Source organism: Onychostoma macrolepis, chromosome 03 (genome assembly GCF_012432095.1).
Source record: "Onychostoma macrolepis isolate SWU-2019 chromosome 03, ASM1243209v1, whole genome shotgun sequence".
NCBI classification, from domain to species: domain Eukaryota; kingdom Metazoa; phylum Chordata; class Actinopteri; order Cypriniformes; family Cyprinidae; genus Onychostoma; species Onychostoma macrolepis.
Window position 1 is genome coordinate 21,547,404 of NC_081157.1, and position 27,994 is coordinate 21,575,397.

General features: G+C 36.8%; 3 protein-coding genes and 1 long non-coding RNA gene across 18 annotated transcripts in view; 3 read left to right on the forward strand and 1 right to left on the reverse strand.

The window, feature by feature from the left end:
• bptf (bromodomain PHD finger transcription factor) overlaps positions 1-16,326 on the forward strand; it is a 39,405-nt gene extending 23,079 nt beyond the window's left edge. For 3 of the 12 annotated variants that reach the window (XM_058768988.1, XM_058768986.1, XM_058768987.1), the window contains exons 14-32: positions 688-812; positions 891-1,019; positions 1,149-1,299; positions 1,625-1,745; positions 2,039-2,279; positions 2,564-2,734; positions 3,756-3,892; positions 3,980-4,094; positions 4,717-4,892; positions 5,442-5,721; positions 7,846-8,531; positions 10,367-10,449; positions 10,670-10,895; positions 11,399-11,688; positions 12,574-12,747; positions 12,840-13,032; positions 13,418-13,502; positions 13,708-13,894; positions 15,672-16,326. In XM_058768988.1, coding sequence (XP_058624971.1) covers positions 688-812; positions 891-1,019; positions 1,149-1,299; positions 1,625-1,745; positions 2,039-2,279; positions 2,564-2,734; positions 3,756-3,892; positions 3,980-4,094; positions 4,717-4,892; positions 5,442-5,721; positions 7,846-8,531; positions 10,367-10,449; positions 10,670-10,895; positions 11,399-11,688; positions 12,574-12,747; positions 12,840-13,032; positions 13,418-13,502; positions 13,708-13,894; positions 15,672-15,708 — 3,607 coding nt within the window. In that variant the 3' untranslated portion in view covers positions 15,709-16,326. Of the gene's footprint in view, positions 1-687; positions 813-890; positions 1,020-1,148; positions 1,300-1,624; positions 1,746-2,038; positions 2,280-2,563; positions 2,735-3,755; positions 3,893-3,979; positions 4,095-4,716; positions 4,893-5,441; positions 5,722-7,845; positions 8,532-10,366; positions 10,450-10,669; positions 10,896-11,398; positions 11,689-12,573; positions 12,748-12,839; positions 13,033-13,417; positions 13,503-13,707; positions 13,895-14,858 lie in introns of all 12 variants that reach the window. The other 9 variants (XM_058768989.1, XM_058768996.1, XM_058768993.1 and 6 more) reach the window with 8 other exon arrangements.
• A 1,361-nt stretch (positions 16,327-17,687) lies between these two features.
• kpna2 (karyopherin alpha 2 (RAG cohort 1, importin alpha 1)) lies at positions 17,688-21,339 on the forward strand. The gene is made up of 11 exons (XM_058771907.1): positions 17,688-17,707; positions 17,842-17,943; positions 18,049-18,189; positions 18,292-18,377; positions 18,471-18,739; positions 18,829-18,923; positions 19,667-19,930; positions 20,028-20,261; positions 20,354-20,536; positions 20,749-20,898; positions 21,125-21,339. The coding sequence occupies exons 2-11, from the start codon at positions 17,878-17,880 to the stop codon at positions 21,212-21,214; spliced, it is 1,578 nt and encodes a 525-aa protein (XP_058627890.1). The 5' UTR covers positions 17,688-17,707; positions 17,842-17,877; the 3' UTR covers positions 21,215-21,339.
• Positions 21,340-22,034: 695 nt separating this feature from the next.
• The window catches only part of smurf2 (SMAD specific E3 ubiquitin protein ligase 2), a 59,663-nt gene continuing 53,703 nt past the window's right edge, over positions 22,035-27,994 (forward strand). Inside the window, exon 1 of one of the 4 annotated variants that reach the window (XM_058768958.1) lies at positions 22,035-22,534. In XM_058768958.1, the coding sequence (XP_058624941.1) occupies positions 22,483-22,534 (52 nt within the window). In that variant the 5' untranslated portion in view covers positions 22,035-22,482. The remainder of the gene's footprint in view (positions 22,535-27,994) is intronic. The other 3 variants (XM_058768959.1, XM_058768960.1, XM_058768961.1) reach the window with 3 other exon arrangements.
• On the reverse strand, positions 25,456-27,254 carry LOC131536201 (uncharacterized). Its single transcript, XR_009269887.1, has 2 exons — positions 27,074-27,254; positions 25,456-25,642 (listed from the first exon to the last, which is right to left on the reverse strand). It is a non-coding gene; the product is annotated as an uncharacterized LOC131536201 (long non-coding RNA).

Here is a 27,994-nt window from a genome sequence, read left to right on the forward strand (position 1 = left end):
ATCAAACACACCTGAACCAGCTAATCAAGGTCTTTAGGGTATCTAGAATCTTTTAGGCAGGTGTGTTGGAGCTAAACTGGAAATTGGTCCTCTAGGACCAGGATTGGACACTACTAGCTTAAGAATTTGAACAAGCCCCTACATTTAAGTATTAACAGTTTGTTCTACATGCAAAAACACTGCTTCAAAACTTTGTGGCTTGCTAAACGTATGCGTGCCATCACTTTTCTTGGCAATCAAACTTACAATTTTGCCTGGTGTATAATAAAACAGATGAAGATTGTAGACTTGTCCTGACCCATACCTTAAAACCAGAATATCATAAAGGGTAGGCACTTTTGACTTGGACCAGTAGGCAGCCATCTACTAATGCCCTGGTATCCATCGAGAACATCCTAGCATCCATCTAGCAATGCTTTAGCTTGAAGAACCACTCACTTTTTGGTCAGAGAATGTAGTAATCTGGTTTAACATGCGTTAGTTTCCTTAAGGGTCTTTGTAGTAGTATATTATGTCCGTGATCCCAGTTACTGGTATTGTCAAAAAAAAAAAATTTTTTTTCAACATTTTTAAGAAAAATAATAGTCATCAAAAGACCAAATTGGCCTTCAAGATTGGCCTGCATGAATACCTAGTTCTTTTAAACCTTTTTTGTAATGCTAATGAGCTGGAGGTTCTTTCATACAGATATCGACTCCAGACGGTGAGGTCTTTGGCTGGAGTGAGCCTAATGCTACGGCTACTTTGGGCCTGTCTCAGATGGGATGATATGTCTGTGAAACCCTCACCCACAGGAGGAACAACGCGAACAGGTTGGTGCTAAACTGCTCATCACATGTCGCTTTATCGTTTGGAATTCAGCACTCAACCTTATTTGTGTGACTTAACAGAGACATCTGACACTGATATCACCACCACTGAGATCATCAAGCGGAGAGATGTTGGTCCTTATGGCATTCGTTCTGAGTATTGCATCAGGAAGATCATTTGTCCCCTTGGGGTGCCTGAGACTCCCAAAGGTAACAGTGACTCAGAGAGTCCTTATGCCAGTGCTTTGTTTTTAAGATGTGTACAATTTTCTATCATGCAATGTTTGATTGACCAGAATCACTGCTGATATTTGATCTGTCCATCATTCCTTTGAGCAGAAACTCCTACACCTCAAAGGAAAGGCCTGCGTTCAAGTGCTTTGAGACCAAAGAAGCCAGAACCAGCTAAGCAGACTGGGCCTGTTGTGATCGAAACCTGGGTGGCCGAGGAAGACCTGGAACTCTGGGAGATTCGAGCCTTTACCGAAAGGTGGGAATTCCCTCTTTTTCTGTGAATGTACACACACTAAAACCCAACTTACTGATTCCTTACTCATTTGTGAAACGTTCCATCAAAGCTTTCTCTTGTGTGAAAGATCTTGGACGAAGAAAGGTTTTAGATGAGACATGAATACTTGCATATAATAGAAGCTCATACATTTTAATGATAACAATAATTTAGGATGGTATTTCCTGAGTTCATTTACTCATTTCCCAATTTGTATGTTTCCCAACGGTCAACATGTCCCAGTTTCTCATATTTTATTTGTTCATTCGTATTCCTTTAAAGATTTTGAAACTTTCTGACTTCACAGGGTTGAGAGGGAAAAGTCGCAAGCAGCTGACCCAACTAAGGTTAGTGTGCAGAAGAAAGCAGAAGAGGTCAAGGCCCAATTGGAAGCTCAGCTAAAGCAGCAGAGATTGGCAGCCCAGCAGGTGGGAATGTAGACATGTGCCCACCTGGGGCGCCCCTTTTTATTAACCAGGGGCACTATATTGAAAGAAATGGGTGTTCTTCCCAATGGGCCTTTTGAATTTTTATTTATTTATTATTTGGCTTTATTATGATCATTTCACTCTTAGTTTGGTTGGGTGTGTTTTCATAATTTAATAATCTTAATTCTAATCAAAATACTCACCCATGGCTGACTTTATCTTGTGCTTTTCTTTTATTGCCTCGTATCTTTGCTTATACTGTGAAGTTGAACGGTTCAATGACTGTATTGCAGAAACGGCTGGAACAGCAGAAACCTAGCAGCACCAGCAACACATCCACCTTGACCAGCACTCCTACGACCCCTGGGACCACTACTCAGAAGGTGGTGGTGGGCTCTATTAGCGGTCAGGTAACTTCAGCACCAAAAGTGGTAATGACCACCAAGTTGGGCTCTCCGGTGACATTCCAGCAAAACAAGAACTTCCAGCAGTCCTTTGCTTCCTGGGTCAAGCAGGGCCAACAAGGCAACACAGGTCAGTCTTTAGTGTTATGAGGCGGCATGGGTTATAATGTAGCTTGACGACTTTTAGTTTAGATGTTGTTGTATTGTTGTTTTTTTGCACGTCGGTGTATTTGGTTGGAAATTAGCTTGCTTTTTATTTATTTATTTTTTATTTTTTCTGGTAAGCTTATTTGTGGTGGTGTTTTTAGTGCTTGACGTCGTTTCGTTGTCCGTGGCGTACTTGGATGCGACCGCTGCTGTATTTCCTGATTGAGATGTATGTGTTAGGGTGGTGATCAGACCTGTGTCTTGCAGTCTCTACCAGTTCGGTTGTGACTGTGGCGGCGAGTAGCGCCACCACATCTGGGCAAACGTTCCACATCGCTGCTGCTGCGGGGTCGATGGCCGGCAGCGTCATCGCCGCTAAACTGCCTGTTCCAGCCAACAGCAAGATAGTCACAGTGAACGTGCCAACCACTCAAGGAGGTACGGCAGGCCTCCAACATCATTGGCATGTGTTTTTTTGTTTTTTAAAGTTGGGCCTGCCTGCGCGCAGAGAGGCAAAATATTGGCTCAGTATTTGTAAAAAGCATATTTTTTACTTTGTTTCTAACGATGAACAACATATCGTGAGCATGGGTCAGTTAATACAGCCTGTTAGTTGTCTAAAAGGGTGTTCAGACTGGCAGCATTTTGCTGCAATCGAAAGTCATTTCATTTCAATGAGAGGTGGCAGTTCAAGGAAACATTGTTTGATTGCTGTCATTGTGAACATCCACTAAGTTTTGGCACAAGCTTTAAGTCTGTTTTACGGCTTTACTATTTTGGATTTAATTCAGCTGATTATATTCTTTTTTTTTTTTTTTTAATGCTGAAATATTTTGTTGTTCTTTTTCCCTCTTACTTAACCTCCATTTTTCAACTCTGTTTCTGATTTAAAAAAAAATACCTTTCAAATGTTTGGGGTCAGTGATATTTTTTTCTTTTGAAAGTAATACTTAATATTTAATATTCAGCATGGATGCATAAATAGATCAAAAGACATTTTATAATGTTACGAAGGATTCCCATTTCAAACAGGCCTAAATACTGATCTTTTCAACTTTCTATTCATCAAAGAATCCCGGAAAAATTTATCACAGTTTCTACACAAACATTAAGCAGCAAACTCTTTTTAACATTGGTAATAATAAGAAACGAGCAGCAAATCAACATATTAGAATGATGTCTGAAGGATCATGTGGCACTGAAGACTGGAGTAATGAGTAATTACCACCTCAGGAGTAAATTACATTTTACAATAGATTAAAATAGTAAACATCTTTTAAACTGAAACAATATTTCATGAAATTACTGTATTTTTGATCAAACAAATGCAGCCTTGGTGAACGAAAGAGACTTCGAAAACGTCAAAAAAACTTGCCAACTCCAAACTTTTGACCAGATATGTGTATCTGTGTAATGCAGTATTCTCAGAGAAAACTAACTCTGTTCATCGTCTCGGCAGGTTTGGTGCAGGTACAGCAGAAGGTGGTGGGCATCATTCCATCAAGCACAGCGGGCACCGCACAGTCCTTCCCTGCATTCCAGCCCCGTACAGCCACCATCAACATCAGACCCAACACAACCACCTCCACGCAGCAGGCATGAGCTCTCAGTAAAATGATCCGTTCTGGTAAACTCAGCGTTTTTGTTCTTGCAATAACGTTTTATGTAATGGTTTTTGCTTAGGTTATTACAACTGGAACCACTCTCCGACCAGGGATGACGGTGATACGCTCTCCTCTGCAGCAGACCACCACCCTGGGCAAGACTATCATTCGCACACCCCTGATGGTCCAGCAAGGTATTCTCAACCAGGTTTCATCCTGGAAGTGAAATGGTTCATTTTTACATTTAATTAATTACACTATGTGTATGTTTATTCAACAGTGTAATAGAGACGGGAAATGATAGAAACCCATTCAATTAGTGGTCATTTATTTAAAAGATAAAATTACAGTTCAGTAATAGTATTGATTTATCTGTGCTGCCATAATAAGAACAAAATATGAATTGAATTGAGCTGCATAATGACGTTAACCTTGCTGCATCAACACTATTATTGAATTAAATCAGCATTGAACTGTCTTCAGCTGAAACTGAATAATGATACTATTGCCTTCTGTAGAGCTGCTTTACAGCTGAAATTGATGTTTTTTCATAATTGTGAAAAACTTTGCAACTTTTAGTTATTGAACTGAATTGAGCTGAATAATAACAGCTGAAATTTAATTTTGTTTCATAATTTGTTTTACGACATTTAAACTGTTATTTTTCTGTTTAATACTGAAACAATATGTATTGTAAAAGCGCTATATGAATAAATGTGACTTGATTTGATTATACAAACACATTTGACTGCACAATGGCTAATTCTGATGAATATACCACATTTTTAGAGTGTAAATGTTATTTGTATCACACAGGTCAAGCGCAACAGACAGTGCAGACGAGTTCAGGCGCTCAGGTGGTGGGCACTCCTCCTCGCCTCTCCACACCAAACCCAGCCCAGACCCCACAGACGCCCTCTTCTCCCCGGCCACAGCAGGGTCAGGTCAAACTCACTCTGGCCCAACTCACACAGCTCACCCAGGGGGCTCAGGTGTGTACTAGTTTTAAATCAGCCTGTTTTAATGTTTTTATTGTGCCTGATTCAACTGTGCACTTTATGCTAGTAAGTTAGTATCACCCTGGTTCCCTTGACAAAAACCCATAGGCTTTTGGATTATTGCAGAAAATAAGCTCCGTTACAAAACAAAAGTTGATGATTCTTACATATTATTTATTATTTTTATCATTATTCACAAATGAACAACTATTATGGGTTCTAAATCCTGGCAAAATTAAAAATCTAAATATTGGCTATACATGGTATTACTGATGCATTTTATTTGGTAAAAATAGTAATTGTAAAATATTTTGACTTTGTGTTAACCACAGTCACTATTACAAACATTTAACCAAAAAATCCATTCGAAAAAAAAAAAAAAACATTAACTTTTGGACAATAGAACCGGAAGTGCTAAAATGCAAACTTGCTTTCTGGCTTTGGCCTACAAAAATACATCATCCACACTATTCCAACAACTTGCCTAACCCAGGTTATTGGTTACAGTTAATACTGAAATGAACTCACTCTTTCGCTCTTCAGGGAGGGAACCAGGGCTTGACGGTTGTGATCCAGGGGCAAGGTCAGACCACAGGCCAGCTGCAGGTCATTCCTCAGGGGGTGACGGTCATTCCGGGGCCCGGTCAGCAGCTCATGCAGGCAGCCATGCCCAATGGCCAAGTCCAGCGGTTCCTATTCACACCCATGGCCCCTGCACCAGTGTCTGTCTCCGCTGCCCCCTCCACGACAGCCTCATCTGGCGTCCCAGCCACAGCTGCACCAGCTGCTGCCACCAGCACAACTCCAGCACCCATTCAGCCAGGTCAGACTGTTTATTAGACACTTTTCTTTTTCTTTAAATACATGCACATGGAACTTGGCCAGCAATGTAACTTCTTAAGACAGAAAAATGCAGAAGATGATTTGCATAATCTCCATAAAAGGCGTTGAATTTACTGATGCCACTTGAACTTCCTGCTCAGACTGGTATTGTCAAAAAAAAAAAAAAAAAAATATATATATATATATATCTCCTTCGAGGAGGAAAGGAAGGCAGTGCCTCCTCAAAATATTGGATGAGACAAAATGTATAGTACACACAGTGGTGTGTGGTGTGTTCTGAAATGAGGAGGCAAAGTCCTCAAATTTATTTATTTATTTTTAATCAAATGTAAATTCATGTCCCAGTTACATTTTCTTCATTAAAATAACATTACTTACACTATCAGAAAAAGAAAAATACAATTCTATTTATATTTTTACATTAACAATGTAATCAATATTCTACTTATTAAAGCCAAATATGAATCTTATTAAGTTAGTGTTTTTAAGAATTTTACATTTATTCCAAAATAATAACTCAAGGCAGTAACAATTTAAACAACATATTTTACTTGTGAACTTATGTTCAGCTATTCTTGTAAATGAAATTTTTACTTTTAATGTTAACTTTTAACTATTTTTGAATTTTTGGATAATCAGTCATCAAAGTTCAGTAAATATTGGTCACAGACATGAGATTTACTTTAAATTTCACCAAGCTGATTACTCACTAAAAACTCCCACAGATCATGTTTTCATGCCATATTAAGTCTTTTGACGTAAAGTGTGACGAAGTGTGTGAGTTGTTTACTTACCTTTTTAAATTAGTATTCCCATTAACACCATTATATTGTTCATTCAGACTGATTAATCAATGTGGAACATGCATGAAGAGGCAGGATTTATCGCATGAACCAATCACAGCCGATCATAACGAGTCATATCCATTGATATCGTGATAAAAGCATTGCCTCCTCTCACGTGACTTTCCCCCATTCATTCTCAATTACTTCCTACCAAAATCACTGCATGCTGTAGGGGTCTGTTAAAACTCAATGGGCTCAGGAGAGGCGAGAGAGACATGGATTCCCACTGTAACTTTACCTGCTGGTGTTTCAACAAGTGATTTATACACTTTGTAATGTTATATTTTGTAATATTGGCGTTGCTTTATTTTTATTTTTGTACTATACATTTTGTTACAAAAGTTAATGGGATTTTGTCCACAAAATAAGAGCACACATTTTAACATATTTTATATTTAACACTCAGTATTTTAACTTAAGCGCTGCAAGCCATGCATACAGCGCCAGACATGGACAAATCTGGTACGCAAAACAAGTACTGTAAAGGAATTCTTTTAGCTTATTGCCGTTACCGTGGCAGCCAACAACAGCACAGCATAACCCTCTGCACATTTTTATATTTAGTTATATTAAAAAGTTTAAATTAAGCCGATCTTTTTTTACTCTGTTTTAACATGTATTTCTGTGGAGACAGGCCGTAGCTGTCAGCCAAGATGGTGAATAGCAATGGCAGCACATAATATCCGCGTTCTGATTGGTCAGATCGCCTGTCAATCAAGCTCCCTGCGAATGGTCAATTATGTCACATTCTTCTATTTTTTTTTTTTTTGTTTATCACCATATGTCTCCCAGCAGTTTCCCTGGAAAAAAGGGTTTAATTTCATCGGAAGAAATTAAGTCATGAGTATTAAATTAATTATTGAATTGTTTAATAATTGTTTCTAAATTAAATTAATTTTTGATGTATTGAGTTAATACATGTATGCTTAATATGAAATACTTGATTAACATGCATATTATGCTACTGCCACTTTAAAACCTAAGACAGATCTAATGTTCTTATACATATGCATTTTCTTTCTCAACTGATTACGTCACTTTAGACATAACTGACTATTCTTATGAGTATACTCACCAAGACCGGGTGTTTTGACAATTTTTTTGTATTTGTCTGCTTAAGTGCAAGAAGACACAAGTTTCATTATTGTGGTCCTTATTGTCAGTCCCTGTTGTATGAATCTACCAGTTTTAATTCTTTGCCTGTATTAATGCTGTTCTCAATGACTGAGTTCCAATACGTTTTCTCTTTCTCTCTTTAGCTGCTCGTCTTGCTCCACAGCCCCAACCTCCGATCTCACTTCCACCCACATCATCTGTCCCTCCATCACAGCCTGCCCAGCAAGCACCTACCCCAGTCCCGAACACAGTCGTTCCCCAACCGACTCCAACTGTACAGCCCCACCCGCCCATACAGCTCCGACCTCAACCCCAGGTACTTCCTCAAACATCAGTCCCACCCCCTACACCCATCCCCGCCCCAACCCCACAAATAGCACAGGTGACGGCCACCGCACCTCTACAACAGGTCACCACCCTCCCCGTCACCCAGACCACGGTTACCAAAGTCCAGCCCCAGATCCAGCTCCCCCCGCAGCTCCTCAGCGTCCCCGGGCTCCAGCAGCAGGTCATCTCCCACATCCAGAGTCAGGTAGCGGCTCAGATTCAAGCTCAGGTCCAGCAGGTCGGGACCGTGGCCGGGATGCCCCAGCAGATCAAACTGCAACTGCCCATTCAGATCCAGCAGCAGAGCGGAGGGCAAGACCAAGCACACCAGATCCAGAATCTGGTGACCATCCAGACGGCCAGCGTACAGGAGCAGCTCCAGCGGATCCAGCAGCTCTGCGAACAGCAGCAGCAGAAGAAGAAGCAGCAGGAGGCTAAGAGAGAGCAGGCCCAGCAGCACGTCAGCCAGAGCGAGCTGATACAGAAACAGGTCAGGACCCAAGTATGTGACTCCAGAATAATCATTTAGGTGGATCAATATGACTTTTTTTTTAAGAAACATGGGATATTATGTAAACCTTAGGCTACATTCACACAGCAACAACATACGATTGAGCGTGTTAAGAAGCGCTCTTTTTAAGAAATTTATAGGCTTTGTAACCAAATTTTAAGAATGAGTTCAGCTGATATTTTTTGTTATCTGTCTCTACGTTTAGAGGTGTTACTCAATAGTTGATTATGCATGTGTGAATGGATACACTGCAATGAACCATAGTTAATGCACATTTAATTATTAAAATATAAGGCTGTTAATTTGTTAATTTTATTCATTTATAATGTTCTGAACGAATTGGGTGAACCATTTGGCGCGTTGAATTTGAAGTGGCGCTGCACAGATCGATCGGTGTATGACATACATAAAAGTACCGCGAGAGCGATTCAAAAGCATGCAGAGTCGTCTGCTCTCTCTATAGCTCTTGCGGTACTTTGATGTTACACACCGATCGGTCTGATGGTGGTGATCCACTTCAAGTCGAGCAAGCCTAATTTATTCAATGGACCATTCTTAAAGAACCATTTACTTCACTCCCGAATGAAATGACTCCATGACTTAATCATTAAGACATTTACCACCACCTACTGGCAGTTTTAGTTTATTATTTAGAGTATCATTTCATTAAAGAAATAATTTCATATTTCCATAGTAATAATAATAAAATTAATTATTAAAGGTATAGTTCACCCACCCAAAAATTAAAAATGATAAAAATCTTTTTTTTTATATAGAGTACATGTAATAAATTTGATCAAACTAAATATTTCTTGCTGAAGCTACTTTTTGAAATGTCTGTTTGATGTTTTACACAACAATGACTTTAAATTATCTTTTGGGAGTAATTTCTCAGCCAGATTTGATGTGCGATTAATTTAATATATATATATACATACATACATACAGTATATATATAAAATTAATTCATAATAATAAATTACAATATATTCATGATGCAATGTTTTTTGAAATTACAATATTTATATTGAGTTCATATAATAGATGAATTAATATTATAATACACAATGGATAAATATGAATAAATGCAAATAAAAAAAGATTGCACACTATTCTAATGGGGAAAAAAGACTTTATAATATTTCATGAAAATGTCATAATGTTTTTTAAATTGTATCTCTGCTAATGAACTGCTGGGGGAAAAATGAGTTCCTGTGAGTCCTTAATGTATGTTTTATTTTTTTTTATTCAGTTTGATCCATTTAAGGTCATAAGTTTTAAATATTTTAAATGGTAACAAATGAAAGTCTTTTACTTTAAGAGGTCTTAAATTTGGGGATGGAAAAACAGGAATTGGGATATGGCCTAATGTGATTATTAAACTGCAGGAGGTGATGATTTAAATAAATGTGAGCGCTGCACTTTTCAAACTCTTGAAACACATTATCGTATTGTCAATCCAATTGTGATCAACCTTTATATCTCGTGTATTGTTTTGTTAGTAGATAAACCAATTGAAATGTATATGTGAGTATTTAATAAAATATATTTAAGTATTTTGAATTAGTTACACTGTTTTGCAGTTAAATGTGTGCCTCACATATTCAGCTGCAAACCAGTTAAAGTATCTGAGATACATGATTACTATCCATACAAATCCTAATGGATTTAGAAGTGCAAGTCCTGTCCTGCTTGATTTCCCACCCAATGTATACATTTACTAGGAAACGTGACATTACAGTAGTTACAATCTTGACTGAAGGTGCTTCGTGTTGTTTTGAAACTTTTTAGTTAACATTTAAAAGCTTCTTTTTGTTTTCACTTAGGTGGCTCAGAAGCAGAATGTGGCCATAGAGCAGTTAAAACAGAAGAAAACCATGACTCCTGCTGAAAGAGAGGAGAACCAGAGGTAAACACTTTCTATATGTTGTCGATCTCCCTTTTTCCTACTGACTTTTTCAGTGATTTTAAATTCCAACTAACATGAAGCATTATTTAGGCTCGTTATATTTGTAACGTGTGCACACCAGATAATCCATAAGCCACTGAAGCTGTATTTACGGGAGTCTAATTTAAGAATAGACTGACTTTAATCAACCTAATCCATTGTCTTTTGGCTGTCCGGGCAGGATGATTGTCTGTAACCAGGTGATGAAGTTCATCCTGGATAAAATCGATAAGGACGAGAGGCAGGCGGCCAAAAAGAGGAAACGGGAGGAGTCGGTGGAGCAAAAGCGCAGCAAGCAGAACGCCAGTAAGCTGTCGGCTCTGCTCTTCAAACACAAAGAGCAGCTCAAGGCTGATATCCTGAAGAAAAGAGCTCTGCTTGATAAAGAACTACAGGTGCAAGTGCAGGTGAGAGGAACTTTTTTTTTTTTTTTTTTTTTATTATTAACAAATTAATAAATAATACATACGATTAATATTCAATGTTTCTTGAGCAGCAAATCAGCATATTCGAGTGATTTCTGAAGGATCATGTGACACTGAAGACTGGAGTAATGATGCTGAAAATTCAGCTTTGATCACAGGGATAAATTATATTTTAAAGATTATTCAAATAGAAAAAGTTATTTTAAATTGAAATAATATTTCAGAATATTACTGTTATTACCAGGTGAATATAAGAGAATACTTTTGAAAACATTTTTTTTTTAAAAATCTTTCAATTAATGACCATTTCTCCTCGTTCATGACAATCTCTGGGCATTTGGCAATAGAGACGAATGCTTTCATTTCACGCCCACATGTCAGCGTTACTCACACACACTCTATTAACACCACATCAGTCTTGCCAAAGAGACAGCTGAAGCTACATTGCGTATGTTGAGTCATTTACATGTTGTCTTTCATTGCAGGAGGAGCTGAAGCGCGACCTCATTAAACTGCGGCGGGAGAAGGAGAAAGCTCAGGCTGCGGCTGCACAAGCTGCAGCAGCTGCCGCGGCCGCCAGCGCTCACGTGCACAGCGGTCTCTCCTCGTACACGGCCACGGTCACGTCCCCCTCCTCCGCACACAAACGCAAGCGGGACGAGGAGAGAGACGCCTCCAAGTCCAAACGCAAAAAGATGATCTCCACTACCTCAAAGGACAGCAAGAGGGACATCAAGTTATACTGCATCTGCAAGACGCCCTACGATGAGTCTAAGTATGACGACTTTACTGTCCTGCAATCTTTTTTTTTTCCTGTTAGGAATTCCTTTTATCTATTTTGTGTTTATCGTTAACATCATGTATTGTTGTTATTATTATTATTTTTTTTTATTTTTATTTTTTTTTAAATAACTTCATTTTGAATATTTACACGGTTAAAATTTTTGGCTTGAAAATATAAACATATAATAAGATTTTAAAAGGAAACAATATACCTGTCAGTTGTGCGTGTTTTTTTTTTTTTTTTTTTTTTTTCCATATCTGTTAGGTGCCAATAATTTAATTATTTTTTCTTTAATTACACTATTATGAGTATTTACACCACAAGTTCTGGCATGAAAAATATAAATATAAACATGCATTAAGATTTTAAATATATCTATTTGATCAGGTGCTTTTGTACGGTGTATTTTGGCATGAAAAATATAAACCTTCAGTAAGATTTTTGATGCACCTATTTATCAGGTGTTATTTTATTTTAATATTTTGAATGTTTTGGCATTAAAACATAAGCACATACACTAAGATTTTAAAAAGGAAACAATATACCTGTTTTTACTGAAAAACCCAAAATATAATGTAAAACTCTTTTTTTTTTTTTTTTTTTTTTTTTTTTTCACAAAAAATTCAAAATGTAACATTTCTTGCATACTCCACAAGATAATTCACTTTAAATTCACAATTTTGGTAAACCAGTACACTTCAGTTTAATTTGTTTCTGGAGCTCAAACAGTTGAGCATTTGGCAAAGTGCATAAATTTAAATGTAAATGATGCTACTGAAGCTGTAAAAATGAATATGAATTTTCAGGAAAGACATGATATACATGAAAATCAACTGGATGTGAGATGAATCTAATGTTGGTATGCTGTTGATGCAGGTTTTACATTGGTTGTGATCTCTGCTCTAACTGGTATCATGGAGAGTGTGTGGGCATCACCGAGAAAGAGGCCAAGAAGATGGACGACTACATCTGTTCAGAATGTAAACGAGCTCAGGAGGGAAGCACAGAGGAGCTCTACTGCATCTGCAGAACTCCATACGACGAGTCCCAGTAATCACACACCTGCAGTTTCATCACATCTATTTCAAAAGGTGCATGTAGAAGCACGTTTTCTGATATGTTCGTGTCTGCTGCTTCTTCAGGTTCTACATCGGTTGCGATCGCTGTCAGAACTGGTACCACGGGCGCTGCGTGGGCATCCTACAGAGCGAAGCCACACACATCGACGAGTATGTGTGCCCGCAGTGCCAGTCTACGGAGGATGCCATGACGGTCCTGACGCCGCTCACAGATAAAGACTATGAGGGGCTGAAGCGAATCCTGCGCTCCTTACAGGTTCGTATGGTGTCTTGGCTGTTTGGAATTTTAGATTAATTGATTTTATCCCTTAAATTGGTTTAGTTATAATCATAACAAAAGCAAGCGATTGTCTGGTTTAAATAAACTTCACCAATAGCTGCTTTACAGAAAACACTTGTATGGCACCGCACAATATCTAAAGTATATTTCAACCAAAAATGAAAAATCTGTCATCATTTGCTCACCCTTATTTTGTTCCAAGACACTGTGGAACATAAGAAAACATTTTGAGGAATGTGGGTAGCCAAACTGTTTCAGTTCCCATTGTCTTTTATTGTATGGTCAAAAAATATAACGGAAGTCAATAGGAACTGAAATCATATGAATCTTATAATCAATGTATATGTTTTCTGTATGTTAGTCCCATAAGATGGCGTGGCCATTCCTGGAACCAGTGGATCCGAATGATGCTCCAGATTATTATGGGATCATCAAGGAACCGATGGGTAAGAGTTTGTTGTTCGCCTCTTTTGTATGACCAGAAGTATTTTGAGTTTGGTTATATGTACATTTCTGTTAAAGTTTTAATAAGGTAGTCCTTAAAATATCATTATATTATATCTTTATGAGTTAATTATTAGTGATGCTTTGAAGAATTAGCATTTTATCTCTGTTTTAGTAGTGATTTTCATTATTTTCTGTTATCTGCAGACCTTTCTACAATGGAGGAGAGGATACAAAAACGCTTTTACAGCAAACTCACAGAGTTCGTAGCGGACATGACCAAAATCTTTGACAACTGCCGCTACTACAATCCCAGCGACTCGCCTTTTTACCAGTGTGCTGAGTTCCTGGAGTCTTTCTTTGTACAGAAACTCAAAGCTTTCAAAGCAAGCAGGTAAAGTCTGCTCCCATGCATACAATATATCAGCATAGGATGGTTTTTAGGATATTTAAAGATTAGTTTAAATTCTGTCATTTACTCACCAACCAACATCACTTTAAGACTAAAGGTTATTGCACACTGAGTCTGAAATTTTCGCACGTTGAAAAATAAATGAGCTCACATTGTGTCAATCACGTTTACACACTGCCTCTGAAACTTTCGTCCATCATAATCCGGTTCGATTTTCTACGTTTTCACATCTGTAGCAAAGCATTTTGATAGGAAAGGATGAAGAATATGAAAAAAAAAAAAAGAAGAAAAAAAACGTACACGAAAATGTCGGACTCGGTGTGCAAGAACCTTAAAACCGATACAGAATAATGTTTGTCTTGTAAATCTGATTTAAATTAGATTTAAATTATTTAAAAATATTCATTCATAATCATATTGTTTTATTTTTTATGTTAAGCTACAGTAAGTAATTATCCAGAAAATTAAATTTGTTTTTGTGATCTATCAAAAGTACTGTTAACCAGATATTGTAAATATCGATTTAAAAATCGGTCAAACCGATTATCGGTTTACATAAAAGGCTGTTACAGTGGTTTTACCAGAGGTAAGGTTTTTTTTAAGCCATAGTATTAGTTTTTCGTGCTAAATTTGTCGCTGCATTGTACTGTATAGTTTGCTCTTGTGTTGATTTCACAATTTTCATTAGTCTTTTCCATTGCGTTGGCTTACATACATCCAATTTAGTTTTGTCTGCTTGTCTTCATGTACATTTTCACACTATGAATGTTTCTGCTTTGAGTATATTTTTTAATTCAGAGGCAGTATAGTGGTTATCTAACCTTAGATTTCTCTGGCTGGCATTTCATCCTCTTATTCCTGTCTTATTTCATTGACTGTATGCTGATAACATAAGTGTTTGTGCTTCATGCATGTCATTCATACAATCCATTATCCTTTCTTGCAGATTGTCATAAGTCATAGTGGCTGAAGGGGCGGAGTCATTCTGTATTAGAGAATCATGGAACTTGCTGTTTTATTAACAGTGGAAACTGATGTACATTTAAGTGAAACCTGTCAATAAAAGCCAAAACTCCAGTGAAGCCTTTGACTATCAGAGAGCGGCAGCCATGTTGAAGCACTATGAACACACAGAAATCAAGGGAAATGCTGTCTTTGCATTTATGATCCTGTTTTTGTTTTTGTTTTTTTTTGTCCCCCATTACGTTTGCTGATCACATGATGTTATTTATGATGTTTACATGGATGCATGATCATATTTATCACGTGGATTGGCCGATTAAAGACATTTTAAGACTTTTCTGTTCAGTTTTATTGTAATATGCTTCACAACGTGTTTGTTTCAGCTGGTTCGCTGATCTGTCCAGGTTTTCATTGAGGGGGACTCATGAATTGCTGATAGTTTGTGCAACTTTATAACTTGTGCAGAATCTACGCAGTTTCTGTTGGCTTGAATATGAAGCAAAATAAAGAGTTTTAAATCCTTTTATTAGGATTACCATTTTGAAATAAAGGACCATGCTTTAAAAAAAAATGTTTAAATGGTATGTTTTGTTTTGTTTTTCATTTCTTCCAAATTTAGATTGAAACCAGCACCAATTTAAATGACTGAAGGCATTCCCGTTGTATTATGCCAACATGGCTGCCATTCCTTTAACCCCTGAGGCTATTTTTCTATGTGCTGTAGACTTCATTTTCCATTTGTGAATGTTCAATAAAACCAAAGGGCTTTTAACCTCATTCTCTCTGTATTCTCTAGGTCTCATAACAACAAACTACAGTCATCAGCCTCATAGAATACAACCACATGCTGTTCTAAATAAACTTTGAACATTTAATTCAAGATGGAACTCTATCCCAGTCAGCCAGCATCGCACATAGCCACAGCGTTTGGTGGAATATCGGACGTAAAAGCTGTGGGTTCGGATCAAGAATGGACGGTTTACATTTTTGATTGTTAAAGCAATGGGTTTAGACTGGGATGCTCTCCTATTGGATTTCTTTATGGATTAAATGCCTACAGAAATGTTTTTGTGAGTTTTTAAAACCCTCCGGAATCATGTTCGCATTTTCCAGGAAAGCAGGAGTCTATCATGGGTGCACCCGTTGTTTTTTTTGTTTTGTTTTTTTTCCCCCCCTTCATATGATTCATCGTACTACTACAGAAGTGGAATGTGGACTCAATCTGCTAATGGGTTTTTAAGCAGTGGGGTAGATCAAGTTACCTAAACTAAGAAGTGTTGCTCATGCATCGAGGACTGATGAAAGTGCTAGTCAAGAAAGTATCCTGTTTGTATAACTTGTCTTCTTTTTTTTTTTTCTTCTTCTTTTTTTTTTTTGTATTACAACTGAAGAAATATTGATGTATATGAAACAAATAAATGGAGGGGACAGGATTCTCTCTTCTACATTGATTAAGATGTCTTTATATTCTCTTCATTTGAAAATTAATAGACCTGGTGGTTCATATTGGATTTCTTTTAAAGATGGTGTATTTGTGGATATATAAATGATCTAACACAATTCTGAATGTTTTGTCTAGATAATTGTGTTAAAAGGCACAAAATAAACCACACATATTTTCTCATGTTTATAGTGAAGGATATACTAATGACAGTAAACTTTTTTTGTTATATTTTTAAGTGCACTTTTCCCATCTTACAGAATTTGTATGGCAATAACCATGTTTTGTTCCTATCAATGATCTTAATAGAATTACACTTCTATAAAGACTTTTTATTTCTCATTTGTTTGTATACTTGGGATCATTTGTTTCAAGCCTATGCATATACACTTAGGATCTTCAAATCGTGGTCTAGTTAATTAATGAATTAAAATTTTCATAAACAACTGGCAAGTTGTGTGTTACCATTAACCAGTTACTGAGTTGCTTTCAAACAAATAATTTCCTATTATAAATATGATAATTACGCCATAAAATGATTGTTTGATTTACAGAAATACTAAATCTTTTTTTGAGTGGGAGACACGATATATGTTACTACATGTTAATTATTTTTCAGCATACAATGGAATATGCGTTCTGTGTACTGTAACACGTGGTGTCAAAGGCTTTCTCTTCCGTCCATTCTTCAACCAAGGTTTTTAAAATATGAAAAAGCCAAGCGTCGTCGCCGCTGACCAATCAGAATTAAACTTAGAGCTGTTAGGCGCCGCCCCCTTATCGCACGTACATTCCTTTTAACCAAAGTGCTTTTCTACCGATTTATTTTAACAGAACGGTATATTTAATAATCATATTAGCTCTCCCTTTAATAGCCTTTATATTTATACAAACAATGCAGTATTGTTTAAAGCCACGATTGCGCGGGTAAGTAAATAATAAATAGAAAATAACTATTTGAAACCACTTCTCCAGATTTAACTGAACATATTTTAAATGATCAGGTTTTTATAAACAACTGTTATAATTCCGATGGTCAAATTAATAAAAGGATCAGATGTCAATCATAAAAAGGTCAAATATTAATATATATATTTATATTTATTTATAATCTAAATATACAACTTTAGATATAATTTAACATGTTCATTTGAAGGTCATTTCTTTTTAAAAGATAAAATATTGAAGTTCATTCCCAGAAATCTTATTTGGCATTCTCGCCAGATCTCGCGTTAGTACGTAAGCTGCGTCCCCACGCCAGCAGTGTGATTTTTCAAAACGGACCAATAGGAAAATGCTTTTGCTCGAACGGACCAATGAGATTCTTCGTAGCACGCGTTTAAAGGTCTGTTCGTAGTTCCAGCGCCATATAGTCCTTTGGTCAGGAAGCGGTAAGTTTCTCTTTTTAGTCGACTTATAATTTCGTGTTTTATATTCGTAAGTATGCGTTTCTACTTTCTGAACTGTGAACTGAGTGTGATACAGCTTCTGTTTATATTCTCACGAACGTGTTTCTTTATTTCAGGTTGCGATATACTGTGATTAATCAAAAGTCTTTAAAATGTCTGCTGCTAACGAGAACGGTGCACGACTCACTCAGTTCAAAAACAAAGGAAAAGATGCAAATGTAAGCAGTTTCCCAAACTGATACAACAATAAGTGCTGATATCGATTGTTTTCTTTCAAATACGTGCCAGTTCAGTTCATGCAGATGTTAAATACTTTAATGCAGGAGCTGAGACGTCGAAGGATCGAAGTCAATGTTGAACTTCGTAAAGCAAAGAAAGACGACCAGATTTTGAAAAGGAGAAACGTGAGCAGTCTACCGGATGAGGCCACCTCTCCTCTTCAAGAGAAAAGCCAGAACTGTCAGGTGTGTAGATGATCCATATTCAAAACATAACCATTAGTTATTGATCCAATATACACATGATATTTGGGTATTACGCGGCATAGACCTGTATTGTTTAATCAGGCTCAGCACTGGACGGTGGAGGAGATTGTAAATGGTGTGAACAGTAATAACTTGGAGACTCAGGTCCAGGCCACGCAAGCTGCCAGGTAATCTCTTAAAAGATAGCATTTGCATGCAAAGAAATATGCATTCATTTCAAGTGTTTTACATACTATGATTTTTTTCCAATTGAAATACAGGAAGTTGCTGTCCAGAGAGAGGCATCCCCCAATTGACCGTATCATCAGCGCTGGTCTGATTCCCAAGTTTGTGAGCTTCCTGAGCTTGGTAGAGACTCCGCCCATACAGTTTGAGGCAGCCTGGGCTCTGACTAACATTGCATCTGGAACATCTGACCAGACCAGCGCTGTGGTTCAGGGAGGGGCTGTTCAAGCCTTCATCAGCCTCATCTCGTCACCACACGCTCATATTAGTGAGCAGGCAGTCTGGGCCCTTGGAAACATTGCTGGTGGGTGGCCAATAGTGTTTCTTTTCTGTGAGCTGTAAGGATTTCTGTTAACTTGGTTGCTTAAATATATTTTTGCATGTCTTTTGTAGGTGATGGCTCTGCATACAGAGATAAAGTCATTAAGCATGGAGCAGTTGCCCCCCTCTTAACTCTGCTGGCTGTTCCTGACTTCTCTGTATTTCCTGTAAGATGATGATTTATTTTTATTGTTTTAATAGTTAAAAAAAAAAAAATATATATATATATATATATATATATATATATATATATATATATATATATATATATATATATATATATATATATATATATATATATATATATATATATATATATATATATATGATTAAAAATATTAGGTTTATTAAAATATGTATTAATGAATATATGAAATATTACATTTAATTTTATTAAATTACATTTGTTAAAAAAAAATTATTTGTAGTTATCAAAATATTAACCTAAAATGTTAATTTATTCATTTAAGTTTGATTAAAAATATTTACATTTAGATTTATTAAATCTTAAAAATAAGTTTTAAATTAAAATGAACAATCCATTTATTAAATTGGAACGTTTCTTAAAATCGGATTACTTAAAACTGACTTAATTCATTATCTGGATGATTTGATTCTTAACCATTTCAGATATATAATATGTAATTGTAAAAATTGAGAACCACTTTGCTTTTACAGATTGAATGTCATGATTTGACTGAGCTCATGATAATTTAACATGTTTTAATGTAAAAGTTTGTTTTTTTGTCACAGTAAGGAGATATATATATATATATATATCTCCTTACTGTAACAAAACATCTACATTAAAACAATTTTTAACTATTTAAATTGTAGTGGGCCTACTTTACCAGTAGGTGGCATCAGAGCTTCAGTAATTTTTCCTGACTAACAAGTCTGTCTTCTGCAGTCTGGTTACCTGAGGAACGTCACCTGGACCCTGTCAAACCTGTGCCGCAATAAGAACCCTGCCCCTCCCCTGGACGCTGTGAAACAGATGCTGCCAACACTTGTCCGTCTCTTGCATCATGATGATAAGGAGGTGCTGGCGGACACCTGCTGGGCAATATCATACCTGACCGATGGGCCCAATGAAAGGATTGAGGTTGTGGTGGAAACTGGTGTGGTTCCTCGACTGGTGCAGCTACTGGGATCAGGGGAGCTTTCCATTGTGGTAAGTTGGTGGAAAATTGTGACACTTATTTGTTTATAAATGTAGTTTTTTTCATGTTCATTTTTTTATTTTATTTTTTTCTCCCCTCTTCCCACAGACCCCTTCACTGCGTTCCATTGGAAACATCGTCACTGGTACAGATGACCAGACCCAGGCGGTGATCAACGCTGGCACTCTTTCCATGTTCCCTGCTCTGCTGCGCCACCATAAGAACAACGTTCAAAAGGAGGCGTCCTGGACCCTGTCCAACATCACGGCTGGCAGGGACTATCAGATTCAGGAGGTCATCAATGCTGGCATTGTGCCTTACCTGGTGGAAGTTCTCCGACGGGTGCGTTGCCACAAGAGCACAGGAGAACACTTGTCTGTGAAGCTGTGACCATGTTTAATTTTGAACTAATTTTTCTCTCCTACTTCATGCAGGGTGACTACAAGACCCAGAAGGAGGCTGTGTGGGCAGTGACCAACTACACCAGCGGAGGCACAGTTGAGCAAGTTGTTTACCTTGTTCAGGCCAACGTGCTAGAACCCTTGCTGAACCTGCTCTCCACCAAGGACAGCAAAACCATTCTTGTTATCTTGGATGCAATCAGCAATATATTTTTGGTATGATTTGGGTGAACATGAAATATCTATTTTCTGAATGCATGTTATAGATCTTGAGACGTGCACAGATATTGTTGACACACATCTCAACAACTGATGCATTGAACCTACTTTTCCATAATGTTTTACTTGGATGTAAATGACAGTAGTTCCCTCGTAACTTTTTAAATATGGGATTTTATTCTAAACCTATTTTTATTTTTGTAATTTAGGCTGGTGAAAAGATTGGTGAGGTTGAAAAGCTGTCCCTGATGATTGAGGAATGTGGCGGCCTGGACAAAATCGAAGCTTTGCAGTCCCATGAAAATGAAATGGTCTACAAGGCCTCCCTCAACCTCATTGAAAAGTATTTCTCTGGAGAGGTCAGTTGAATGTTAAATCTGTAGTTTAATACAAAAATAAATGTATAAGATTTATATGCATGCAAGATATAAATATTTTATTTATAATAAAATAAACATGCATGCATACAAATGTACACACTCAGCTTCTTGAAAGTGGTTTGACTAGCTGTCTTTGTGCATTCTTTGTTTCTTATACTTAAACTCTGCTTTTCCTAAATTCCTGCTTTTTATTTCCGTCTCTCAGGAGGAAGAGGACGAATGCGTTGCCCCCGAAGTGACAACTGATGGCTATGCGTTCCAGATCAGTGAAAACCAAAGCACTTTCAACTTCTAACTAAACTGTGATATTTTTGTATGATTGTTCTGAACATTTCCGCACACCACTCGTCTTGTTCATGTCTGTCTTTTGTGAGGACCTCGTATATCGAGTTGTACATACGAATCTGTTTCAATTTTATTTGTTGTAAATAAAAAATGGAAAAGAACAAGTGGTTTTTCGTTTGTCTTGTTTAAAGTGTAAATAAAATGGAAAAGTGAATCCAGTAGCCTAGATAGATGAATGCAAACTTCACATTAACTCACTTTTTAGATCAAAATAGGTCTCCTATAAGATTTGCTTGGATCAATGAGTTGTTTTTGTTTGTGTTTTTATATTCAGTTATGAAAAGGTAGACTGGTTTTATTTGTGTTTGGAAAAAAGTAAGACTGATAACCACTTGGCAACTGCTAGTATGTTTTGTATATTTTCTTTACTAAACTACCTAAAAAGGGTAATATTATTTTATGTATTTGAGGTCTGAGATGTGTGAACAGGGATGAGAGAGAGGGCAAACATTTTGCATTTTAGATCTAATCAGCCAACAATCTTGAGTAGCCTGCATCTTTTATAACATGGGATTTTGACCAAACACATTCAATCTTGATTTCTGTAAAATGTTGCAATAAGATGTTATTTTTTTTGGTGTCTGAAAACATAAGGTAATTTACCTCAAAAATAAAATACCTCAAATTAACTACAATTGAGCATGTAAAAATATATATATTTTTAATATTCCATGTGGAGCATGCCCCTGGTTCTCACCTTTCCCCCCCTTACCTATTTGCATCTCAGATAGATAGATAGACAGATAGAAAGTGAGGACCACAGAGTGCTATGAATAAGAAGTGGGTGTGATGTCTCAGTTTGGGCGGTTTTAGTGGCTCGGCAGATGCCAGACACCTTACAAACCACATTTCCTCAATTCAGTCGCCTGTAGCGATACAACTTTCCCCTCAAGGTCTCCTTGGAATGGCAGCAGAAGCCGAGCGCGGCTCGTTCGTGGAAAATGCGGAGGTCGTCAGGAGGTCTTTGTAAGCCGATCTTTTGAGGGGACGTCGTGGATTTACTTTCGCAGACGCTAGAAATACGAGGAGCGCGTTAAAGCCGCGGCGCGAGCGTGTATGTATGTAGACATGGCAGGGCTGTGCACATCCGGGCCACAGGACCGTGACTCCATTATTTTCTGTTCACTGTGAAACTGGCGTTGAGGGCAACCAAAAAGCAACTCTATAGCACATTCGACTCGTTTTCTGTAGTAATCAGCCTGGACAAGGGTCAAGGACATGTCTAATCAAGGAGTTAGAAGAAATGGACCCGTTAAGTTGCGTTTAACAGGTAAGGAATTTGCGACATCGTACAGTTTCTTCTGAAACAGGCTAACTGGCTAACAGCTATTGCTGTAAGTCATTTTGGTTTTCTGTCTTTACATGTGGGCTTTATGTTTAAAAGGACTCTAGTGTGTTTAGTCGTCAGATAATACATGTTTTTTTTTTGCTTTATTATGGCGGATGTACGACCGAAACTGTTGTTTTGTTGCGTTCTTCAGCAGGCTGGGGCAACGTCGTAATGAAGCCTCAATGGAGCGCGAAGGCAACAATTAACTTTACATTTCTTTTGCTTTCATTGTTTACGTTTTTTAAGTTGCGTTGCGACTATCGTTAACGTGCTTCTTAATTAACGCGAATACACGCGGCTACATAATCGCTGATCCAGGGATTTTGAAGATTAGCCATCGGCTCTGCGAACAATATGGCTTATTGACATAAATTCGGTGGAGAAATTTACAAAACGCGCAAATTTAAAGCGTAACGTTACTTTTTACTGAGTCATTTGCGCCAAATGTAAAATGTGGGTTTAAGAGATCGTATCGCGTTTATCACATTAATGCTAGACTGCAAGTGTTTAATCTCATCGTTGTATTTCAAATGTTTGTACCATGTGGCATTGTAAACTATTATATTAATTAGGCTACTAGTTTGCGGGGATTAACCAAATATAGTCGTGTTTTTGAAGATGAAGAGTAATATCGATTTTACACACAATATATCGAGTAATATCGATTTTACACATAAAATGCCACTAGATGGTACTGTTAAAAATAACTTGGTGTTAAAATATTGACCGAGATTTTGTGTGTATATCGATACTTTAATTTAATCCGTTATCGCTTTCTCAATATCGGTAATGGGTCTACTGATAATAGCATTTTTTTTTTCTGCAACCTTTGTCCGTTTTATAAGTTATTGTTGAAATTTGTTTACATTTTCTACTTCCTAAAATAAGTGTGTATGCTTTTGTTGTTATACTCGTAACAAGTTATTGTGTAAAAAAAAAAGTAGTAAAATAATAAAAAAATTGCTTCTACGTGTCTATTATTTGAAACCTAAATCTTTGAATTTGGTGTTGTCCTACACTTTGACAATATTTTTTGTAATTTGTGAGTACTGTGAATCTGCACAATATTAGCAGCAATTGTACCCACGAAGTACAGGTTTCTCTTTAGAAAAATGAAAATATTAAAGCTGTTTTAACAAGAAGTATACAAATGTTTTTATGTTTACATGTCCAATGTGATCACTTTTAATTGTTTTATTATTGTATTTTACACTAAACACTTGATTTGGCATTTGACTGTTAAAAGTTACTAATTTCTTTCTTCAGAATGAATGGTTGTTGCATAAGAGGAGTAATTTATGCAAATAATAAGTAAGTTGCGTTTCCTGTGAACGCTGCTGTTTCCTGTTGAACTCTTAGGTTTTTGTTGCATGGTGTTCTTTAAAGACCCACCAAATGGCAGTAAGACCCGATGTTGAAGAATCAAAAATGTGAATACCGATGAAAAGCATTAGTCAACCGGATGATCAGTCTGTTTCTATGAAAGTTTCTGCTGGTGACCTCAGGGAATGGGGTCCACAGTGAAGCATACCGTGCAGTGAAATCAACCTCCAAGTATGCAGCAGGATGTTGTAGTATTCATCATGACCCAGCGGTGTGGTTGTGGGAGGAAGCAGCAGTCTGTGAGACTGGGAGATTCGTCTGTGGGGCTGAGAAGATGTCTGGCTCTCGCATATAGAAAGAGCTAATTTTCCTCCCTGTTTGCTGTTGCACCCTTAAATGAGCTATTTTCTCTGCACCGTGGGTTGGAATGAAGATAAAACTTTTACAATGACTGACCTGCTGTCATCTCGCAGCTTCCCGCCGGTTCCCTGTGCTGCACTATATACGAGATTAACCTAGTTGCACCACAGTGCAACTCCGTTTTCTGGAATCAAAATGTCCTGATTGGTTGAAAGCCTTTTAATGTCTCTCTGATGTTTTTTTTTTTTAGTATTGCAATTTTTTCACAATGGCTGTTGTGTATGTACACCAAGCAAAACTTGGTGTAAAAACAGTTTTCACTTGGAAATTGCTATGTTTCACAAACCGTTACAATGAAACGTAAGTTAGTAACACTTTGAATTAAATGTGATTTTGATGTAGAAAAACTGAAAAGATGTTTTCTTACAAAACATACTCTTAACTTCAAATCATTTTTTTTTTTTATAAAACAGTACGTACAGCTTTTTTTATGTCCAGTGCAAGCCATTTAACTGAGGAAAAATCACTATATGATGCACCGCTTTTCCAGGCTAATTGCTTTAATGGGAGTATTATTGCTGGATTATTGTGATGATTTGTTCAATTTGTGAGCCCACGTTTAAGTATGTCCACTACCTAGGGATCTTACACCCTTCATTACTTTGTACAATTCTGTCATAATACTTTCTTAAAAGGATCGTTGACCCAGAAAATTCATTTATTCACCCTCACGTCTTTCGAAACCTCTTACTTTTTTTCTTCTGTGAAACACAAAAGGAGAATAACAAGCTCCAAAAACACACACACAAAAAAAAAACCCATAATGCACAATTAGTTACTTTTTCAAGTCTTCTGAAGCCATACAATAGCTTTGAAAGAAATGTGACTTATTATTCACTGAACGTGTTGCTTAACAGCCATTCAGTTTGAATATAAAAGAGCAGATTGCTATAAATATCTCCTTTTGTGTTATGCAAAAAAAAAATCTTACAGGTTTCACAAGATACAAAGAGTGAGTAAAAATGACAGAATTAACATTTTTGTGGTGTTTAATCAAATGCTTTGTTAGACACTCAAGTACAGTTTAGCAAGTTAGTTTTTGCTTACTGAATCCGGTGAAGAGGATCTCGTGCTTTCTGAACCCGTCTTGGTCTTGTTTTTGCAAACAGATGACAACATTTCTGCTGTAATCCTCTAGGTCACTTTTATTTAGTTTGATGCAAACAGCTAAACAAACACAAGTGGACGTTGAGACAGATGACAGCGGCCATGTTTGATGTGCCTCCAGGATCAGCGCTCCGGCAAATTCCAAGTCTTTCCACTCGTTGTGAGAAGCCAAATGAAATATTTAAGCTTGCGCTGTGTCTGATGGAATGAGGTAGAAAGGAGAGAACAATTAGAGCTGTAGTCTTATGTTTACTGCAGCAGACTACTGTTCAATGTCTGTTTCTGATGATAATAAGCTGATATCATTGCTTGGTAATTAATAAATATGCAAGGATCATGCATACAATTATAGGTATGACTCTAGCAGGATGTAATGGCGATGCAGGGCTTTGCAGACTCGGGGCATTTTGTGGTGACGAGTGGCATTTGTGGAATGCAAATTCACTGAGGAAATCAAAAGGACTCCCCTTACCCTTTAAAAAAGATTTCTTGTGTGGATTGATACAGATTCTTCATTGGTTTGATCTGCTGTTTTATTATGGCTCTTCTTTGTTTTTGTTTTTTTGTAGGAGGGTCTAGTCCACTTTTACTGTTATGTCCCTTAGGAGTAACCTTGGGTTAAGTGTCTTGCTCCATGGTGGTAGTCCAGGATCGTAATCTAAGGATCTCTTCTTTAGTTACATGTACTTTTTATTGCGACATTTGCATTTGCATAACTGGTTACTTGACATTTAGATGCTGACAATATGGGTGAATCTCACAAAGCCTGTGTAGATTAAGTCGATATTTAATTGCAAAGTCAAATGAAAAAGATTGTCTTGTGCTTAAAGGAAATGAAACTTGTTTTAGATCCTTTACATATTTTAGCTATTGCTCTCTCGTTACTCTAGTGATGAATAATTAGAGAGGATAGATTGGTTCTGAAATATTAGTAATTTTAATGTGTTTTTGGATTGTATTAAATGTGGCTTTCTAAAAAATGTACATTTAATTAGCACTATCAATAGAGGTATTGATATCTGTGATTTATCCATGTTGAAAACAAATTAAATGGTATCACACATGCCTATTTTTGTTTTTTAAATCATTAACAGTACATATTAAAAAAAGTACTAAAAATAAATGCTTAAGGATGTATGACAAATATTTTTGTCATACATCCTTAAGCATTTATTGTTTTACCATTTATTGTGGTTTAAAAATACTGGAATCTAATGAGAATCACAAATCACCATTGACAATAATGGGAATTACACTGTAAAAAATTATTTTGCAGTTTAGTTGAAAGTTTGTGCATGCATTACAGTAGCAAGAATTTGTAGGGAACATGTTTATTTGTCATAAATTATTTTAAAATGTGAAAATCACTGGTCTATAGGCTTAATTTTCCAATGCAAAATATTTATTTTTTTAAGTCTGAAGACCCTATTCTTTTTACCAAAACGCATAGAAGATGCAGAATGAAAGGACTTAAAACGAGGAGGAACAGCTCCACAGACAGAGTATGGAATTCCCTAGAGTTGACTATCACTTCTGTCATACTTTTAATGTGACTAGGTTGTGCTAGGGAAATGCCCTTCATCTCACTGTGAGAAGCGTTGTCATTCAGAGGTTTGTTGTGTGACTCACCGTGTGGTTTGGCGTCTCCTTGTCTTTTTCCTCTCTGTTTCACTTTATGCTTCTGTTCAGTCGTATGTCACAATTATAGTTGTCTGGGCATGATTTAGAATAAATAGTGTCTTTGTATTGTTATTCTTAGACTTAGTCTATAGAAAGCCTAGAGGTTTTAGTTTTTAATACGCAGTCCTTGTTGTTCACATTATGCCAAAAACAAAACATTTGGCTTTGTAATCTTTAATCAAAATGTAATAACTTGCTCCACCTTTGAAACGAATTTCCTTGTTGGCTGACATCAAGCCCTCTTGTTTTTCAGCCCCTCCCCCAATCAATCTTGCACAACATGGGGCCCTATAAAATCCTTTTTTTAATTTATTTTTTTATATATACTGTTTTAATTTTTCTAGACTCTGTTTTAATGGTTAAATTTAAATTTTATTAATCAAAAAGCAAGTTCAGAAATACTGTGTATTTACATTTTTCTGGTAAATATTCCATAAAAAGAATGTTTTAATAACAATTTTATTACTAGTAGTACTATCATTACATTAAGTAATATATTTCTGTTACAGTTTCAAGTTAAACCAAACTTATATTTTGACAGGTTGCTGTGAAGACTTTTTAAGTTTGTTTATGATATGACGAGTTTTTCTCACAAGAAATGGTAAAATGCTCATGAAGTGACTCTCTTAGAGCAGTTCTAGAGATCGTTCATGCTTCAGTATGCGTGTAGTAAATGAAACAGTGCATGTGCGCCATTCATTTGCGCAGAACATGCAGAATTCATATTTAAATAGTATTTTGCGGCTTGATGTTCACAGAGACTACTAGTCCATATCACATTTTGATTTAAGTGTACTGACTCACTTCTGATTTATTCATCCAAAATCGGCTAAATTCTGCGTTATACAGTAAATTCTGTTTTTGTGACTG

Coding starts and splice junctions, on each gene's coding strand:
- kpna2 (XM_058771907.1), top strand. CDS start 17,878: ATGTCTGCTGCTAACGAGAACGGTGCACGACTCACTCAGTTCAAAAAC. Junction 19,931..20,027: donor CAGGGGAGCTTTCCATTGTG/GTAAGTTGGTGG, acceptor CTCTTCCCACAG/ACCCCTTCACTGCGTTCCAT. Junction 20,899..21,124: donor AAAAGTATTTCTCTGGAGAG/GTCAGTTGAATG, acceptor TCCGTCTCTCAG/GAGGAAGAGGACGAATGCGT.